At 44.0% G+C, this 20504-nt stretch overlaps 1 protein-coding gene across 1 annotated transcript in view; it reads right to left on the bottom strand.

The window, feature by feature from the left end:
- Positions 1-1209: 1209 nt before the first annotated feature.
- Positions 1210-20504, bottom strand: part of LOC132658165 (procyclic form-specific polypeptide B-alpha-like) — a 381003-nt gene continuing 361708 nt past the window's right edge. The window contains exon 4 of the mRNA XM_060402075.1: positions 1210-1387. Coding sequence (XP_060258058.1) covers positions 1301-1387 — 87 coding nt within the window. The 3' untranslated portion in view covers positions 1210-1300. The remainder of the gene's footprint in view (positions 1388-20504) is intronic.

Below are 20504 nucleotides of genomic sequence, written 5' to 3'. Positions count from 1 at the left end.
GTAAGTGCCGACTTGCTCAGCTCAGTCTCACTGAAGTGTAAGAAGAAGGGAACCACCAAACCCAGTTCCTGACCCAGTGTGCATGCTCAGGTCTTACCCACCAAATGGGTGGTAGAGGACCCCTGAGCACTCAAAGCAGCTCCCCTGACAGTCCTTCAGCCCTCTCTCTCTGTGCCACCATTTTTCTCACTCACATTCACGAAGCAATATATCCTCCAAACTGACCAGAAAAGATCTCATCCACCCATGATGCTCATGAGGGTGGAGCCAGCACCTCACCATTTTTCTTTCCACCAACTAGTTTAATATAAAAATGGCATGGTGATAAAAGATAGCCTAATAGAAGATTTCATTCTTCTCTTATTAAGTTTAATCATTTTATTGACAAACGTCAATCTGTAATTGCAAAGAAAACAAAAGATGAAAAGAAAAAGACATAAAGAGTTATCTTATTATGCTGATGCTGGATTAAATTATCACCAATACTAAATTTCTACAGAAAATTAACAAAATGGGGTGGGATGGGGTAGCATGAATATAAACCATTCATAACATGACCCTCATATAATCACTGCAACAAACTCAAGTGACCTGAAAAGTCTTACAGAGAACTCTGATCAATAAAGTAAAAGACAAGTGGGGGTTTATTTATCTTTGGCTTCTTAACTAATAGGTAATTTAAATGCAAGTCCTGCTCAGAGTGGCTTCAAAAAGAAGCCCATGTGGTCACAGGGTGTCGCCAACAGCAAAGGTCCTGCTTTGTTTACACACAGGGCCGTGACAGCACCTGCTGGCTTCATCGCCTCAGAGAGGTTAAATGGTGCTCAGTACTGCTTGGCCTGAAGCGGGGTTGGTTATCACCCTGAGTAAGGAGGCAAAAACTACAACAACAAAGTGATTCTTTGCAGTATTATGCATCCTCTGACATGGCAAGCTACATGCTCAGAGTCCTGCGTCCAGGTACACACACAGGGAGTGTACCCAATTTCCTGGAATAAAAGGGCAGAAGGGATAAATCTTGGGTTGAAGAAAAAAGGCACAATTCACTTCCAACGGTTCCTAGATTGATTTCATCAGCTTCCACTGAGAAGAGCTTTGCAATACTTTTCTGTCACTGTCAGAGCCCCGACCCCAAACTTGAAGTCTAGAAAACTGACCAGTGGGGAACCACACAGCCCTTTTTCGAGGAAGCCACCTGCAAGGTGCTCCGGGACAACAGCCTGAACCATCCACGCTTGCCCAGAGACAGCACAACTGCAAGTCTGAGCACACCTCCAGGGAAACCAATGTGTTAAGGTTCTTAAAAAGAGCATCTTACCTGATGCGGCTGTGAGCTGGACCATCTGCTATAGGAAGGGACACTGGACGGCTTGCTGGCTGCGGTTCTCTAAAGGGGGAAAGAGAAAAAAAATGTCACGCTGTCACACAGACTGCATACACTTTATATTTATATTTCTTTAAATGAAATGAATGGTTTACAGTTCCGCACTTAGTGCGTGGCTACCCCACGTCTGAGGTCAGAGGCAGTGGCCGAGAGTGCCAGGCTGTGACGGTGCAGGAACGGCAGAGGGGAGCTACCCAAGTCCGAGGTCAGGGGCGGCGGCTGGCTGGGAGGAGCTACCCCACGTCCGAGGCCAGGGGCAGCAGCTGGGAGGAGCCACCCCACGACCAAGGAGTGGTGGCTGCATGGGCCCAGGAGGGCCTAGAGGAGCTATCCCATGTTTAAGGTCAGGAGGAGCGGCGGTGAGGAGATACCCCTTGTCCAAGGTATGCGTTTTGCTGGAACAGCTGTGAAGAGATACCCCACGCCCAAAGTAAGAGAAACCCAAGTAAGATGGTAGGTGTTGCAAGAGGGCATCAGAAGGCAGACACACTGAAACCATACTCACAGAAAACTAATCAGTCTAATCACACTAGGACCACAGCCTTGTCTAAACAATGAAACTAAGCCATGCCTGCGGGGCAACCCAAGATGGGCGGATCATGGTGGAGAGGTCTGACAGAATGTGGTCCACTGGAGAGGGGGATGGCAAACCACTTCTGTATTCTTGCCTTGAGAACCCCATGAATAGTATGAAAAGGCAAAATGATAGGATACCAAAAGAGGAACTCCCCAGGTCAGTAGGTGCCCAATATGCTACTGGAGATCAGTGGAGAAATAACTCCAGAAAGAATGAAGGGATGGAGCCAAAGCAAAAACAATACCCAGCTGTGGATGTGACTGGTGATAGAAGCAAGGTCCAATGCTCTAAAGAGTAATATTACATAGGAACCTGGGACGTCAGGTCCATGAATCTTGGCAAATTGGAAGTGGTCAAACAAGAGATGGCAAGGGTGAACGTTGACATTCTAGGAATCAGCAAACTAAAATGGACTGGAATGGGTGAACTGAACTCAGATGACCATTATATCTACTACTGCGGGCAGGAATCCCTCAGAAGAAATGGAGTAGCCATCATCGTCAACAAAAGAGTCTGAAAGGCAGTACTTGGATGCAATCTCAAAAATGACAGAATGATCTCTGTTCATTTCCAAGGCAAACCATTCAATATCACAGTAATCCAAGTCTATACCCCAACCAGTAATGCTGAAGAAGCTGAAGTTGAATGGTTCTATGAAGACCTACAAGACCTTTTAGAACTAACACCCAAAAAAAGATGTCCTTTTCATTCTAGGGGACTGGAATGCAAAAGTAGGAAGTCAAGAAACACCTGGAGTAACAGGCAAATTTGGCCTTGGAATACGGAATGAAGCAGGGCAAAGACCAATAGAGTTTTGCCAAGAAAATGCACTGGTCATAGCAAACACCCTCTTCCAACAACACAAGAGAAGACTCTACACATGGACATCACCAGATGGTCAACACCAAAATCAGACTGATTATATTCTTTGCAGCCAAAGATGGAGAAGCTCTATACAGTCAACAAAAACAAGACTAGGAGCTGACTGTGGCTCAGATCATTAACTCCTTACTACCAAATTCAGACTTAAATTGAAGAAAGTAGGGCAAACAGCTAGATCATTCAGGTATGACATAAAACAAATCCCTTATGATTATACAGTGGAAGTGAGAAATAGATTTAAGGGCCTAGATCTGATAGATAGAGTGCCTGATGAACTATAGAATGAGGTTCGTGATATTGTACAGGAGACAGGGATCAAGATCATCCCCATGGAAAAGGAATGCAAAAAAGCAAAATGGCTGTCTGGGGAGGCCTTACAAATAGCTGTGAAAAGAAGAGAAGCGAAAAGCAAAGGAGAAAAGGAAAGATATAAGCATCCGAATGCAGAGTTCCAAAGAATAGCAAGAAGAGATAAGAAAGCCTTCCGCAGCGATCAGTGCAAAGAAATAGAGGAAAAGAACACCATGGGAAAGACTGGAGATCCCTTCAAGAAAATTAGAGATACCAAGGGAACATTTCATGCAAAGATGGGCTCAATAAAGGACAGAAATGGTATGGACCTAACAGAAGCAGAAGATATTAAGAAGAGGTGGCAAGAATACACAGAAGAACTGTACAAAAAAGATCTTCATGACCCAGATAATCATGATGATGTGATCATTCACCTAGAGCCAGACATCCTGGAATGTGAAATCAAGTGGGCCTTAGAAAGAAAGCATCACTATGAACAAAGCTAGTGGAGGTGATGGAATTCCAGATGAGCTATCTGAAATCCTGAAAGATGATGCTGTGAAAGTGCTGCACTCAATATGCCAACAGGTTTGGAAAACTCAGCAGTGGCCACAGGACTGGAAAATATCAGTTTTCATTCCAATCCCAAAGAAAGGCACTGCCAAAGAATGCTCAAACTACCACACAATTGCACTCATCTCACATGCTAGTTAAGTAATGCTCAAAATTCTCCAAGCCAGGCTTCAGCAATACGTGAACCGTGAACTTCCTGATGTTCAAGCTGGTTTTAGAAAAGGCAGAGGAACCAGAGATCAAATTGCCAACATCCGCTGGATCATGGAAAAAGCAATAGAGTTCCAGAAAGACATCTATTTCTGCTTTATTGACTATGCCAAAGCCTTTGACTGTGTAGATCCCAATAAACTGTGGGAAATTCTGAAAGAGATAGGAATACCAGACTACCTAAACTGCCTCTTGAGAAATCTGTATGCAGGTCAGGAAGCAACAGTTAGAACTGGACATGGAACAACAGACTGGTTCCAAATAGGAAAAGGAGTACGTCAAGGCTGTATATTGTCACCTTGCTCATTTAATTTATATGCAGAGTACATCATGAGAAATGCTGGGCTGTAAGAAGCACAAGCTGGAATCAAGATTTCTGGGAGAAATATCAATAACCTCAGCTATGCAGATGACACCACCCTTATGGCAGAAAGTGAAGAGGAGCAAAAAAGCCTCTTGATGAAATTGAAAGAGGAGAGTGAAAAAGTTGGCTTACAGCTCAACATTCAGAAAACAAAGATTATGGCATCTGGTCCCATCACTTCATGGGAAATAGATCGGGAAACAGTGGAAATAGTGTCAGACTTTATTTTTTGGGGCTCCCAAATCACTGTAGATGGTGATTGCAGCCATGAAAGTAAAAGACGCTTACTCCTTGGAAGAAAAGTTATGACCAACCTAGATAGCATATTCAAAAGCAGAGACATTGCTTTTCTAACAAATGTCCATCTAATCAAGGCTATGGTTTTTCCTGTGGTCACGTATGGATGTGAGTTGGACTGTGAAGAAAGTTTAGCACCGAAGAATTGATGCTTTTGAACTGTGGTGTTGGAGAAGACTCTTGAGAGTCCCTTGGACTGCAAGGAGATCCAACCAGTCCATCCTAAAGGAGATCAGTCCTGGGATTTCTTTGGAAGGAATGATGCTGAAGCTGAAACTCCAGTACTTTGGCCACCTCATGCGAAGAGCTGATTCATTGGAAAAGACTCTGATGCTGGGAGGGATTGGGGGCAGGAAGAGAAGGGGGCGACAGAGGATAGATGGCTGGATGGCATCATGGACTCGATGGACGTGAGTCTGAATGAACTCCAGGAGTTGGTGATGGACAGGGAGGCCTGGCGTGCTGCGATTCATGGCGTTGCAAAGATTCGGACACGACTGAGCGACTGAACTGACTGACTGACTGACAGTTCCCAAAATTAGCACATCTTAGAGTCTATCCTAAAGATTTATTGGAAGGACTAAAGCTGAAACTGAAGCTCCAATGTTTTGGCTGCGTGATGTGAAGAGCTGCCTCACTGTGTTAGATCCTCATGCTGGGGAAAGGGAAGGCAGGAGCATAAGGGAGGGACAGAGGCTGAAACGGTGGATGGCATCATCGCCTTGAGTTTGAGCAAATTCTGGGAGATGGTGAAGGTCAGAGAAGCCTGGCGTGCTGCAGTCCATGGGGGCACAAAGAGTCGGACACAACTGAGTGATGGAGCAACAGCAGAGAGTCTATCTGAACTAAGTCTGTTCCATTTCTTCTAAAACATAGTCTCCTCAACAAGTATAATTATATGGACATTGAAGTCAAGTTATCTGGAGGAGCTGGTACCAGTTGTTTAACTTGGTACAAGTTACCTACCTGCTCTCTGGCTTGACTTTCTCTTCTATGAACCCAGAATGATCATTTTTGTTTTGCAGGCTTCCCGTGAGGGTCACATATGATAACAGTTGTGAAGCACTTTGTATAGTAAAGAAATATGAAAATATAAGGCATCCATTCAACAAGCGGAAAATAAGACTTTGCTATCCGTTTCTCTCTGAAGCAAAACTGGTTTACAAACACCCAAGCTAATAAATGAGGTCATGGGACAGTTGTTTATTCTTTTTTAAATTAAAAAAGTTTAATTGGAAGATAATTGCTTTACAGTGGTATATTAGTTTCTACTGTACAGCAATGTGAATCAGCTATACGTACATCCCCTCCCTCTTGAGCTTCCCTCACAGCCCTCCATCCCACCCCTCTAGATCATCACAGAGCACCGAGCTGAGCTCCCTGCACTCCACAGCAGCTTCCCACATGCCAGTGCATGTATGACAATTCTGCTCTCTCAATTCAGTTATCCTTGTTATAAAAAGGCCCTTTATCTTACAAGATGACCACACCACTGCTGGTCAACCTGGGCTCACAAAAATGACCCAAGCTCACCATAGAGAAGCTCATGCAAAACCCATTCTCATCACCGCTTCCTTTGCTTACTTCTACCATGGAGGCTAGAAAGCTACAAGCTCACTCTGAGTAATTCTTCTCATCAATACTGGCCCATGAGACGTGACCGTGATTCTGCTGTGGGCAGGGTGATATGGGAGTTCTGGGAAACGTTTTGCTTTTCTGACAAAAGGGGAAAGATAAGGCTTATGCCTTCTGCATCCCTCTTCTTTCTCACTACATGCAGATATGCTACATGGGGGCTGCAGCAACCATTTTGTAACCAAGAAGCAAAGGCTGAACCGCTATCTTTGATCTTGTTAAGCAGCTGAACCATGACTTACGGCTACTGTGACGTGCTCAGTCGCTCGGTTGTGGCCTTCTTTGTGACCCAACAGACTGTAGCCCTCCAGGCTCCTCTGTCCATGGAAATGTCCAGGCAAGGATACTGGAGTGCACTGCCGTTTTCTCCTCCATTCCAGTACTACTTTTGCCTAAACCCTCCTTGTGTTGTTGACAATAATCATGCTTTGTCTGCTAACTGCAAGGTGTAAGGCAATGCTCTATTAGCTCATTCAGGTGAAGAGTCAAATTATACGATTTTAATTCTGCAGAAGTTTGTGGATGTTTCAGGCAGAAAGAACAAATAGACAGAGGCATGAAGATGTGAAAGTGATTGATACACTTGAAAAATGATCAATAGATCAATACAGTATGGCCAACTCCTGCTTCCGCCATTTCTGTATTCCATCTGCTTTTCAGGACCACTGTGTGATGCTGGGCCAATCTTTGCTGATTACAACAGCTGCCCTGCCTCTCTGCAATGGCGAGCCTGGAGTGCTGGCTGCTGCTGTGTCCTGCCTGCTCTGATCAGCTTCCCTCTGCACCTGCCTCTCTGTGGGCACAGGGCTAGGACCAGTTCTCAGGCCCTTCCAGTCTCTCCTGGCCCATTGAGGTTCATGAGATCAGACCCAAGAGCAAGTGCGAGAGAAGCGTCTCTGTTTTCAGCTTAGATGGAAGGAGAGCGTCAAGGAGGAGCTAGAAGTTGAACCAAAATCTTCATTATATTTCCTCAGGGAGAAGTAACAGGAATGATCTTACCACTGAAGGACCATGTGTATTCTCTGATGTTCACTTTCCTAATTGTGAAATAAGGTCTCCATGCTGCCTTCCCCTCTAGCCCCAAATCCACGCAATTCAATGATTCTAATATATTCACATTTAGAGGATATAAATGATTATCTATTATAGTGGCAACACCGGCTTTCCATGAAAAGATCTGATTCCTTTCAATACTATGAGCTTAAACTTCTCAAATCTCAATTAACTAGATAAGGTTCATAATCTAAAATAACTTTTTGCCTGGATATTTTAACAGAGTCCATCTTCTCTACACTTTTAGGAACAAGCTGTCAGCTCATTTTCCAGCCCAACAGTTTGGGCTTCAGTGAAGCTCCTTTATGCCTCTTTAAATGATAGATTTTAGAATTCACCATGAGACTAATTTTGGAAGTATCATGTCTTAAGAACACAATTCATCATTGTTTAAAGTCACAATATGGGTTTCTAAAATTGTAACAAAGAATTTTATATTTATTATCAAAAAATTGATCTTTGAATTTTTTGATTGAGATATAATTGACACATAACATTAAGTTTAAGGTCTATAGCTTGTTGATTTGATACATTTATATACTGCCATATGATGATAACTGTAGTGCAACACCTCTGTCAGATTACACAGTTACCCTTTCTTTTTTGTGGTTAGAACAATTAAGATCTAGTCTATGAGTAACTTTGACGTTTATTACAGAGTGTTATTGACTGTGATCACTGTGCTGTGCATTAGATATCTGAAACTTTTTTATCTACTAGTTGCAAGTTGGTATCCTTAAACAATGCCTTCCTCCCCCCGGCTCTTGCTAACTACCATTCTACTCTCTGTTATTATGATCTTGACTTTTTAAAATATTTATTGATTTGGCTGTACCAGGTCCCAGCTACAGCATGTGGGATCTTTGATCCTTGTCTCAACATGTGGGATTTTTAGTTGTGGCATGCGAACTTCTAGTCGGGGCATGTGGGATCTAGTTCCCCAACCAGGGATTGAACCTGGGCCCTACATTGGGAGCACAGAGTCCTAGCCACTGGACCAAAACTGGACACATTAGCATAATGCCTTCCAAGTCCAGCCGTGTAGTCACAAGTGGCAGGATTTCCTTTCTTGTGGTTGAATAGCATTCTGTTGTGTATACATCTTTTATATCGTAAGGGCTGATGAACACTTACTAGGTTGCTTCCATGTCTTGGCTCTTGTGAATAAACACGCCTTAGGCTTGACAGCACAGACATCTAGGCAATATCCTGTTTCCATTCTCTTTGTATACACACCCAGCAGCAGGAGTGCTGATCACACAGTGCTTCTAGTTTTAATCTTTTGAGTAGCTCCCATACTCTTCTCTGTAGTTCAGTTCAGTCGCTCAGTCGTGTCTGACTCTTTGCGACCCCATGAATCGCAGTACGCCAGGCCTCCCTGTCCATCACCAACTCCCGGAGTTCACCCAGACTCATGTCCATCAAGTCAGTGATGCCATCCAGCCATCTCATCCTCTGCCATCCTCTTCTCCTTCCCCCAATCCCTCCCAGCATCAGTCTTTTCCAATGAATCAACTCTTCGCATGAGGTGACCAAAGTACTGGAGCTTCAGCTTTAGCATCAGTCCTTCCAAAGAAATCCCAGGGCTGATCTCCTTCAGAATGGACTGGCTGGATCTCCTTGCAGTCCAAGGGACTCTCAGGAGTCTTCTCCAACCCCACAGCCATTTATCTTCCTACCAATAGTGTAGGAAGATTTCCTTTTCTCTACATTTTGGTCAGCGCTTATCTTCCTGAAATCTTCAGTTTTTACAAATAAAATTTAAATTGTGATACTCAAACGATAAGCACTGACATTCAAAATACATTTTAAAGAAAAGTGTAATGAGTGACCTGCAGCATATGACTCAGATTCTTAAGGAACCTTGAAGCAGCAAGGGCCGAAGGTGGGCACTTGTGGAGCTGAATGCACTATGAAGTGGCCTCTGCCTCCTCCGGGTAGGTATCGCAATGCTTCCACGCCCACGCTGTGCTTTTCTCTAAAGGGCACACCGCACGTCAGCGCTGACATAAGCATGATTAACTTCATATTGGTGACTGCGGTCTTGTGATTTACATGCTTCACATCCTTCCGGTGCTAAGATGCTCAGAATAAATGTAAAAGGCAAGAGAGACAACAAAGCACCTGGGTAACCTGGGCAACATTAAGTACAAATTTAAAAGTCATAACAACATTCGGGACTTCCCTGATGGTCCAGGGGTAAAGAATCTTGTCTTCCAGTGCAGTGGGTGTGGGTTTTGATCCCTAGTCAGGAAACTTAATATTCCACATGCCTCGGGGAAACTCAGCCTGCATGCCACAACTAGAGAAGCCTGAGCACCCAGCACAGACCAAAAATAAAAAAATCATAATAACATTCATAATCACAAATAGCTTCTGACGGATGTGGCTGTAGTTGAAAATCAGTCTCAGCAAAAAACATGAAATCTGGTTGGGCTTCCTTCATGTGCTTTTAAATAAAGCAGCCATAATGTGTGGTTTGGATTTCAGCTTAGATGAAAATAAACTCACCTGACAAACCAGATAACTAACCGTTCATACCCTCACCCTGCTCCTGTTAGAGCCCTGAGCAACCAGTCCCAGATGAGAATAAAGAAGCTTGTTGGTGTCAATGCAAATTCTCTGATCCAGGGAATTCACAAGTCTCTGAGAGTGGGATCCAGCAATTTGCATTTTTAAGAGGCTCTTCAATGGATTCACATTAGACATTACAAGCAAAAAAAAAAAAAAAAAAGAATGCAGAATAATCCTAGCATGCCCTTCTCCTGCTGCAGGCGTCCACTGAAAGACAAGAACTATGAACAGTAGAGGCAAGAAGACCCAAGGATATTATTGAGCAGTTTTCTCTCAACAGATAAAACAATCCCTCAGACTCCAGAGAAATATTTCTGGAAACTGTGGGCAGACGTTTGGGGGAAAAGAATCTAATTTTTAATCTACAGATATGGATTAAACTTTGACCCACCAAACATTGAATTAAATGGGCAGGCAAGGGTTTCAGTTTGGATATCCACTCCCACCCCACACACCCTGCCCTTGGAAAACCTTTCCTAAATAACCAAGAATAGACTCTGCCCTTTGGATATGTTTCTGACCTACTCCTTATCTTGTAATTGCCTTCTCAACGCAGCTTTCTCTTCCCTGGTTGTCCAGTGGCTAAGACTTCATGCTCCAATGCAAGGGGCCTGGGTTCAATTCCTGGTCAGGGAACTAGATCCCACATGCTCCAACTAAGATCCAGTGCAGTCAAATGAATGAATAAGTAAGTATTTAAACACAGCTTTCTCTTATAGACTGTACATCCCACAAGGTTAAAGGGATGGGCAGGGGGAGTAAGTTGGGGCTAGATCTTATTCACTTACATAACCAGGAATGCCTGTACCTAGCAGATAATAAGTGCTCAGTAAACATGAAGTCAAACTTAACCCTACCACCTGTATGGAGACACCGGTGGTGAAAGTGATGTTTTTAAGGGCAAATATCCATAGAAATAGGTATGATTCAGGACTTCCCAGGTGGTCCAGCAGCTGAGACTCCATACTCCTAATGTGGGGAGCTGGGGTGGGGGGAGGAAAAGTGGGGGCTGTCTTTGATCCCTGGTCAGGAAACTAGATGCCACATGCCCCAACTAAAGATCCTGCATACTGCAGCTGAGACCCAGTGCAGCCAAATAAACATATTAAAAAAAAAAAAAAAAAAAAAAGGATTTAAGAGCCCCAGCAGTACTTGAACTTCTTAAAAACATACCACTGTCGCCTTAGACTTCAAGATATTAGGATGGAGACTTTTCTTAATATGGTTTCAAAGAAAACATCCCTCAAGTAACTAGGGCAAGAAATAAGGAGACTGGTAGACACCACTTTGAACTTGAGAGTCCTGGGTGTGGGTTAACCCACATGAAAAGTCTCAGGAACGCATACTGTGAGGCACACTTTGAAAGAATTAGCAGGCTGAAGTTAGAAGTCCAGAAGACATTGAGACTCACATATTTATTCTTTTTCATATCTTTTCTTTCTCCCTTCCCCAGGCTGGTGAGGCTCACCAGAATGTAGGTTACTCACATCACAGAAGTATTCAGGAGGAAAAGAATGTAGAACATTTTAGTGACAAAAGCATCAGACAATGCTACTAAGAGGCTTCCTTTTTAACAGTGTTCCATTAAACCAAGCAAAAGGAGTGCTATGCAGAAACCTGGAACGCAGACCAAGTTCAAGGGCAGCTCATAATTGAGGAAAGCTGCCAGATGCCGCAACAAGAGAGCCAGCCAGCCAGACAGCCACGTTGCTCCATCCTACAACTGCCTCCAAGGCTAATTGCCCATCACCAGAAGACAAGGAACCTAGGAACATGGGCATTTTCCAGTAGCTGGAGTATTCCTGCATTAAGCTTTGAGTCTCTATGAAGCATGAAGAAATGAAAAACCAATAGATAGTGTTGGAAGATGCCAATTGGATGTGTGAATTCAACATCTTAACACAAAAAGTCATTGACAAATAGGATCCAGGAATCCACATGGGTTACTTAGACAGACTGAACTCTGGATAACAGACAAAACTTCTGGGATTTTCATTTTGGATGGAAAAACAATATTTCCAGCTTCAACAAGATGACTCATGCAAGAAACAAGACTGAAAAACCAAATAACCTAGACAACAGTAACGTTTTTAATAAGCACGGTATAGAAAGCTGACTCAAAAAGCCTTCTTCCGGAGCAAGAAACTTTGTAAAGTACAAATGGCAAAGCCTCTACCCAGACACGCAACAAGTAGCAACAACAATAACAAAAAAAAAAACAAAAAAAAACAAAAGAAAACCCACCAATTCACAAATAAGGACACAGAGCAGGCAAGCCAAGAAAAGAGAATTGATTTTTGTTTTGTTTTTTACAGCTTTGTTCCAATAACATTTTTAAAATTTATTTTTAATTGAAGGATAATTGCTTTACAATATTGGTTTGATTTCTGCCATACATCAACATGAATTAACCATAGGTGTACATATGTCCCCTCCTTCTTGAATCTCCCTCCCGCCTCCCACTCTTTCCCTTCCCTCTAGGTTATTACAGGGCCCCAATTTGAATTCCCTGAGTCACACAGCAAGTTTCCGTTGGCTATCTATTTTACATATGGCAGTGTATAATGAGAATGATTTAACAGAAAAAAATGCATGAACTGAAGCTCTGAAATCTAACAATTTTGCTATTGAAAGGGCCACGTAGTTTCCTCATTACAGTTGTGATGTTCTAGAACACACATTCCAATATGTCCTGCTACACTGGCTCATCATTTACTAAACGCCTATACAGCCAGTGTCCATGAGATGGTTAAGAGACAGTCTCTAAACAACTTGTTCTTTATAAACACAATCACAAACTGATCACCCTCACTTTAACAAGGAAGTGTTGGGCTCAAACAGGGAATCACAGAACTCTGCCTCTAACTCAGTCAAGGAGCATCAGCGCATTCCTAATGCTACCGAGGAATCCTGAGTTGGGTAAGGGATGCTACCTAAGAGCTGACCTAAATCTTTCCAGTTTCAATAAACCTCTGATCATTAAGGTATATGACAAGCAGCTCCCAGATTCTCCCTTTCGTCTTCGTGCCAACCATCCTTTGAAATTCTTTTTTCCATTACAGTGATCAATTTTCTTTAACATTTCTCTGTGTGCCCTCTATCCAGGCTTTCAGTCATGTTATTGTCCTCCTTAGCCACCCCCAGCTCCTCCAAACTCCTCCTTCTGAAGCTGTGAAACCTGAAATTGGATGAGATATTACTCCTTGGGTCCTCATTCCACGACAACATGCAAAATAAAATAAATCTAAGCTAGCCTCCCTGTCGTCTCTGGTGGTTCAGACAGTAAAGAATCTGCCTGCAATTCAGGAGGTGTGGGTTTGATCTCTGGGTTGGGAAGATCCCCTGGAGAAGGAAATGGCAACCCACTCCAGTATTCTTGCCTGGAGAATCCCATGGACAGAGGAGCCTGCCAGGCTACAGTCTATGGGGTCTCAAATAGTCCGACATGACTGAGCGACTAACACACTAGGTAGCTTCAGTGCAAAAACTGAGAGAAAATCTCAATACAATTAAGCACTAAAGATGGCTTTATTAACTGTATTCAATAAGGTTTGCCTCTTACTTCTATTTACTTTTGAGGAATGGAAGGGAAATAGCTGAGTCTGGTTTAAAGAAACCTAACCAGGTCTTTGCATTTGCTTACCCAAAGTAGATGTAAAAATAATGCAGATTCCATCATTCTCTAAGATTTAAAACACCATGTGATTTCCTGAAATCAAAATGATGCTCCCAGGATTTCTGTTTGTTCATCCTTCCTACCCCTACTCACCCACATACTTTAACCTGACAAGCAATTTTTTGCACACCTAGTATATGCAGAGCATTCTATTAGTAACAGGGCTTACGAAGATGGAGGAGATTCTCCCCAGAGATGCTTTTCTTCTTCCTAATCCAGCCCAAAGGACCAGACGCAAGCTCACACACTGTCACTCTTTATCCCTGCATTGGGAAGATCCCCTGCAGAAGGGCATTGCATCCCACTCCAGTATTCTTGCTGGAGACTCCCCATGGACAGAGCAGCCTGGCAGCTATAGACTCTGGGGTTGCAAAGAGTTAGACACGACTGGACAACTAAGTACAACAGCTTTTCTGGCAGAAATAGTAAAGTGTCTTACTGAACAAATTGAGGACAATTTCCCAACAAGTCAAAGTAAAATATCTTAGGAATTTTATTTATCTTAGGTACTTAATTCTCAGCTACAAAAACGCACCCTGTAGGTTACAATGGTCTCCTACTGGCAAGTCCCTGGCCTTGGGTTTTGAGTCCCAGGCCAGAGGGAGGGACTGAGGATGGAAAAGTTTTTTCACCAAGAGATGCTGCTTTAAGTGACCAGAGCGTGGTCTCCAGGCTCCAGGTGGCCTCAGATGACCCCTGGGTCCTGGTAGCCACACTATTTTGAAGCTCCCTCCACAATGTAGCAGGGCTGGTATGTTTAACACACAGACCATGGAAGAGATGAGGGTGGTCCCCCACCAGGTTAGGTTCTAACCCGGCTGCTTCCTCACTCTTGGATCACTTCCCGAGGGAGGAGCCAGATCACACGCCATTCTATGGAGAGTCCTACCTGCTGCTGCTAAGTCACTTCAGTTGTGTCCAACTCTTCGCAACCCCATGGACTGCAGCCTACCAGGCTCCTCTGTCCATGAGATTCTCCAGGCATGAGTACTGGAGTGGGTTCTCATTGTCTTCTCTGAGTCCCACCTGATGAGAAGTCAAAACAGCCACAGACAGCCATGCGGGTGAACTCGAAGGCCAACCCTGCAATCCCAGGCAAGTCTGCAGAGGCTGCAGCCCTGGCTAAAGACTTGACTGTAACTTCAAGAGAGACTCTGTAGAGACGTGGATGAACCCAGAGTCTATCATACAGAGTGAAGTGAGTCAGAAAGAAAAAAACAAATATTGGGTACTAATGCATATATATGGAATCTAGAAAGATGGTACTGATGAACCTAGTTCCCGGGAAGAAATACAGACACAGAGAATGGATGTGTGGGTACGTGGGGTGAGGGATATGGGAGGGTAGGATGAATGGTGTTAGGAGCACTGATCTATATATACCGCCCTGTGTAAAATAGCTAGTTAGTGGGAAGCTGCTATACAGCACAGGGAGCTTGGCTTTGCTCTCTGTGATGACCCAGAGGGCTGGGATGTGGGGGTGAGAGGTGGGCAGGACAGGAGGCAAGCTCAGAAGGGAAGGGATATATGCATATATCACATTGTTGTACAACAGAAATTAACACATCGTCAAGCAATTATACTCCAATTTAAAAATAAATAGAGACTGACCCACACCCACCCAGCTAGTCAGATCACATACCCCTCCATCAGAAACTGTACAAGGTAATCCATGTTTGTTACTGAGCTGCTAAATTTGGGGGTAATTTGTTACACAGCAATAGGTAACTAATTTACCTTATTAGCAGAGAGACTATTCACCTCTTACACATAAAAGTGTGTAGAAAGCATTAAATAACCTATGAATCATAGCTAAGGGGGAAGAAAACATTACTCTTGTGACTAATGGAAAAAAGAAGTTTCAGGAATTTGTTTTCCCCGTTAGGCTTTTTTAAAAATGTAAGTCCCTGAATTTTCACACTGTGATTTAACATGTCTTGCAGTCACTTTCTTCAAGGAGAGAGAACTGCTAATTCCCCAAAGACAGGAACACAAGGTAACCTCCAGTTCCCATCCTGCACAAGACTAAAAACAGCAAACAGGATGCTCAGTAAATAAATGATAAGCTTCCTATTGTCAGGCAGCTTTGTCTGTAGCTCAACTTGATCTCACTGTATCTTTAAAAAAAGAACAGATTCACTCGAGCTCCTGGGCTCATCTGCCACTCCATGTCTCAGAGACACAGAAACGCTGTACTCACAGCTGCCTAACAGGACGGGGCAGGGAGTCATTCTTTCAAGGTACTAAGGGGAGGAGAGGCATGCACAGACTCCGTGTTCCACAGAGTGTGTGACTGGCAGAAACCAGACCTGCAAAGCAACCTACTGAAAACTGGTTCTTTGGTCAGTTTGGTGAAGAGTTTTCTTACCAAACTGATCCAGCCCAGGGGTCAGCATAGGTTTTTTGATAATGGGTTGTACAGAAAGTATTATACAACCACTCAACTGTTGTGGACTGTGACAGCAGCCATAAATAATACAATGGTTGCAACTGGGTTCCAATAAAACTTTATTTGCAAAAACAGGCTTCAGTTAGACTTGGTCCATAGGCTGGGATTTGTATAGAGTTCCTGTCCCTGCTAGACTGTCTAAAAACCAGGAAAGCAGGAAGGTAAGCACCGAGGACATCGCTCCAATCTCTCTCTTGAAGAATCACTGCACATTTTGACACGCAAAAGATATTACAAGAAGAATTTCTGCTCCAAAGGCTTACCTGTGGGTCAATTTGTTCAATCCCATTTACCAACAATTATTTGTCCAAAGAACCTGTTCACTGGGACTTCCTTGGCCATCCAGTGGTTAGGACTTCTCCTTCTACTTCGGGGGCAGAGGTCGTAGGTTCCATCCCTGGTCTGGGAACTAAGATCCTACATGCTATGTGATGCGGCCAAAAACAGTAAAGAAAAAAGACAGCTATGAACCTATTTATTTACTTAACTCGTTCTCTCCTACACTCTCCCTCGTCCCTTCTCTCCTCTCTCTCATTTTATTCTTTTATTTATGTTTTTAATGGAAGTATAGTTGATTTAAATGTTCCATTAATTTCTGCTGTACAGCAAAGTGATTAAGTTATACACACACACACACACACACACACACACACATTCTTTTCCATTATTGTTTATCACAGGATATTAAATATATTTTCCTGTGCTATATGGTAGGACGGACTTCTGTGTTACTTTATATATATATATATATATATATATATATATATATATACACACACATACACACACACACACATATATACATATATATATATATATGTAATAGCTTACATCTTTCAACTTGTCTTCTAATTGAATACCTATGAATAACCCAGGGATCTAGTCTTCCACAGAACGTCCCTAAGGAAATAAAGAGTTACCTAATTTGCACGGTATATCAGCCTGAGTGAACAATTTGACCAACTGCTGAGTTCTGGCTTGGAATGTGGACTGTCAGTGAACGCTTCGAGCAACGCCTTGGCTTTGGTACACAGGAGAGCCCCAAAGCCAGAAACGTGCAGACGCGTTTGGTTCCGTTCCCAAGATGGCAGCATAGCAAGGTGCTGGGCTTGCTTCCTCTCACAGGCACATCAAAATTACAGCTGTTTTATGGGATAACTGTCAGTGAAAAAATACTGGAACCTACCAGAAATGCCCTTCCATGACTAAAGACATAAAGAAGGGACCACAAGACTGGTAGGAGGGGCAGAGTCATGGTGGAGTCAAGACCCACACCCAAGAGAAGGGGACCCAGAAGTGGGAGGATCGTTACAGCTGCAGAGGGTCTCACCAAGGAGCAAGGGGTCTGAGACCCACGCTGGGCTCCCCAGCGTGAAGGTCCTGCACTGGGACGATGAGCCCCCAGAACTTTTGTCTATGAAGGCTGCTGAGGTGAATGGTGAGGAGTCTCACAGAACTGGGAAAAATAAAGACTCATTTTCTTTTCACTGATTAATGAATTTACTCTCTTAAAAAAAAAAACTTTTCTATTTTATATCAGAGTATAGCCAATTAACGATATTGTGATAGCTTCAGTGAACAGCAGAGTAACTCCATCGTACACATACATATATCCATTCTTCCCCAAACTCCCTTCCCATCTGGGCTGCCATGTAACACTTAGCAGAGTTCCCTGTGCTACACAGGTCCTTGGTGGTTATTCACTTTTTTAAAAAAAATTTCAAGTCACTTTATTTTGTTTTTTAGTTTATTTTTAATTGGAGGATAATTGCTTTACAATGTTGGGTTGGCCTCTGCCATACAGCAACACACATCAGCCATAAGCATACATATGTCTCCTCTCTCTTGAACCTCCCCTCCTATCCCCCACCCCATCCCACGCCTACAGGCCATCACAGAGCCCTGGGTTGGGCTCCCTGTTTTACAGCAACGGCTCATTAGCTATGTATTTTACATATGGTAATGTGTATGTTTCAACGCTACTCTCTCAGTTTGTCCCATCCTCTTTCCCTGCTGTATCCAAAGTCTGTTCCCTATGTTTGCGTCTCTATTCCTGCCCAATATAGCAGTACGTGGCATGTTGATTTTAAACTCCCTAACCATCCTTTTCCCTCACCTCTCTCTCCCCTGGTAACCATAAGTCCCTTCTCTAAGTCTATGAGTCTGTTTCTGTTTCGTACATAAGTTCACTTATTGTTGTTGTTGTTCAGTTGCTCAGTCCTGTCCAACTCTTTTCGACCCCATGGACTGCAGCACACCAGGCTTCCCTGTCCTTCACCACCTGCTGGAGCTTGTTCAAACTCATGTCCATTGAGTCAGTGATGCCATCCAACCATCTCATCCTCTGTCATCCCCTTTTCCTCCTGCCTTCAATCTTTCCCAGCATCAGGGGCTTTTCTAATAAGTCAGCTCTTCACATCAGGTGGCCAAAGTAATGGAGCTTCAGCCTCAGCATCACAACTTCCAATGAATATTCAGGACTGATTTCCTTTAGGATTGACTGGTTTGATTTCCTTGCAGTCCAAGGGACTCTCAAGAGTCTTCTCCAACACCACAGTTCAAAAGCATCAATTCTTCAGTGCTCAGCCTTCTTTATGGTCCAACGCTCACATCCATACATAACTACTGGAAAAACCATAGCCTTGACTAGATGGACCTTTGTCAGCAAAGGAATGTCTGTTTTTTAATATGCTGTCCAGGTTTGTCACAGCTTTTCTTCCAAGGAGAATCTTTTAATTTCATGGCTGCAGTCACCATCTGCAATGATTATGGAGCCCAAGAAAGTAAAGTCTGTCACTGTTCCCATTGTTTCCTCATTTTTTGCCATGAAGTGATGGGACTGGATGCCATGATCTTTGTTTTTTGGATGTTGAGTTTTAAGCCAGCTCTTTCCCTCTCCTGTTTCACCTTCATCAATTTCATTCGTAGCATTTCGTTTTAGATTCTGCATATAAGGGATGCCATACAGTACTTCTCTTTCTTTAAGATCCTATTCTTAAAGGAGGCACACAAAATCTCACACACTCTGGGCCTCAGGGAAGAAGTAATTTGAAAATAGACCCACAAGCTGATCTTGGAGAGTCTCCCAGAGAGGCAGGAGGCGACTAGGGGTCACCCTGGAGACACAGACGCTGGTGGCACCATGTTTGAAATCTCCTTCTCCTTGTGCTGAAGAAACCTCTGTGGAATCCTCCCCCTGGCTTATTAGCCTGAGGGCCATCCCACCCTTTCCCACTATCCCACCGGCACCAGTACTGGGACATCTCAGGTCAGGCAACTAGCTGGGTGAGGACACAGAAGTGACTACCAGGGGACAGACGGCCATGAGACCTTCTGAGCCCACAAGCACCCGTGGACACAGCTCTGACCACCATGAGACTCAACAACTCACACTTACACAACCATGCATACATGCTAGACCTAGGATTCCCAGAGATCTGCTTTCAGTGATTCCAGGACCAGCTCCACATGCCTGCAAGCCTGCTTGGGACAAAGCTTCAATCACCCACATGATGACATCAGTCCCAGGACGAAGACAGGCTGCAGCCTGCCGTGTCAGGACCCAGCCATCCCCCGGCAGCCATCATCAACCCAGGGATCAGCTGTGTCCTATCCCTGCCCCAAAGCATGCCAGCACAAGCTTCAGAATACCCAGAACCCTACATTCAGCTGTGTCAGGCACAGGCCAGGCCCACTAGTGGGTCAACATTAGCTCTGGGACCCCAGGCACTGCAGTCAAATGCCAGGACATGGCTCTGCCTGCCAGTGGGCCAGCACCAGCCCCAGGACCTGGCTGCACAAACTGGTCAGCAGGCACCAGCCCCAGGACCCCATAGCCCCTGACTGCCCACCAGGGAGCCAACACTAGCCCCATGGCCACCCAGAGAACAGCAGACAGCTGTCTCATGAGCCAGTCTAGCCAACCCAAGACTTGTATCTTCTGCACAAGGCAGGGCCTGGCCACCAAATGACCGTGGAGCCAGTAGTCCCTGTCAGTCTTCCCAGAGCTCATCCCTAATAGCTCAGTTGGTAAAGAATCCACCTGCAATGCAGGAGACCCTGGTTTATTCTCTGGGTTGGAAAGATCCCATGGAGAAGGGGAAGGTTACCCACTCCAGTATTCTGGCCTGGAGAATTCCATGGACTATGTAGTCCATGGGGTTGCAAAGAGTTGGACATGCAAAGAGTCCCACCCACCACGACTAAAGGACCCATGCAGCCCACATAGGGGACACCCCTAAAGCATACAGCTCTACTGACCTGAGGGGAGTATGCTGCTGGGAAGCATGGGACATTGTCTACAAAAGGCCACATCACCAAGGTTTAAAAATGTAATGACCTACCAGACACATTATCTGAATTAAGACTATACTACAAAGCCACAGTAATCAGAACAGTATGGTACCAGCACAAAAGCAGACACATAAATGAATGGAACAGAAAAGAGAGCCCAGAAGGAAACCCACACACTTATGGTCAATTAATCTATGACAAAGGAGGAAAGAATATACAATGGAGAAACGACAGTCTCTTTAATAA

Source organism: Ovis aries, chromosome 19 (genome assembly GCF_016772045.2).
Source record: "Ovis aries strain OAR_USU_Benz2616 breed Rambouillet chromosome 19, ARS-UI_Ramb_v3.0, whole genome shotgun sequence".
NCBI classification, from domain to species: domain Eukaryota; kingdom Metazoa; phylum Chordata; class Mammalia; order Artiodactyla; family Bovidae; genus Ovis; species Ovis aries.
The sequence above is the reverse complement of the archived record's forward strand: the minus strand, read 5'-3'. Positions and strand labels throughout refer to the sequence as shown.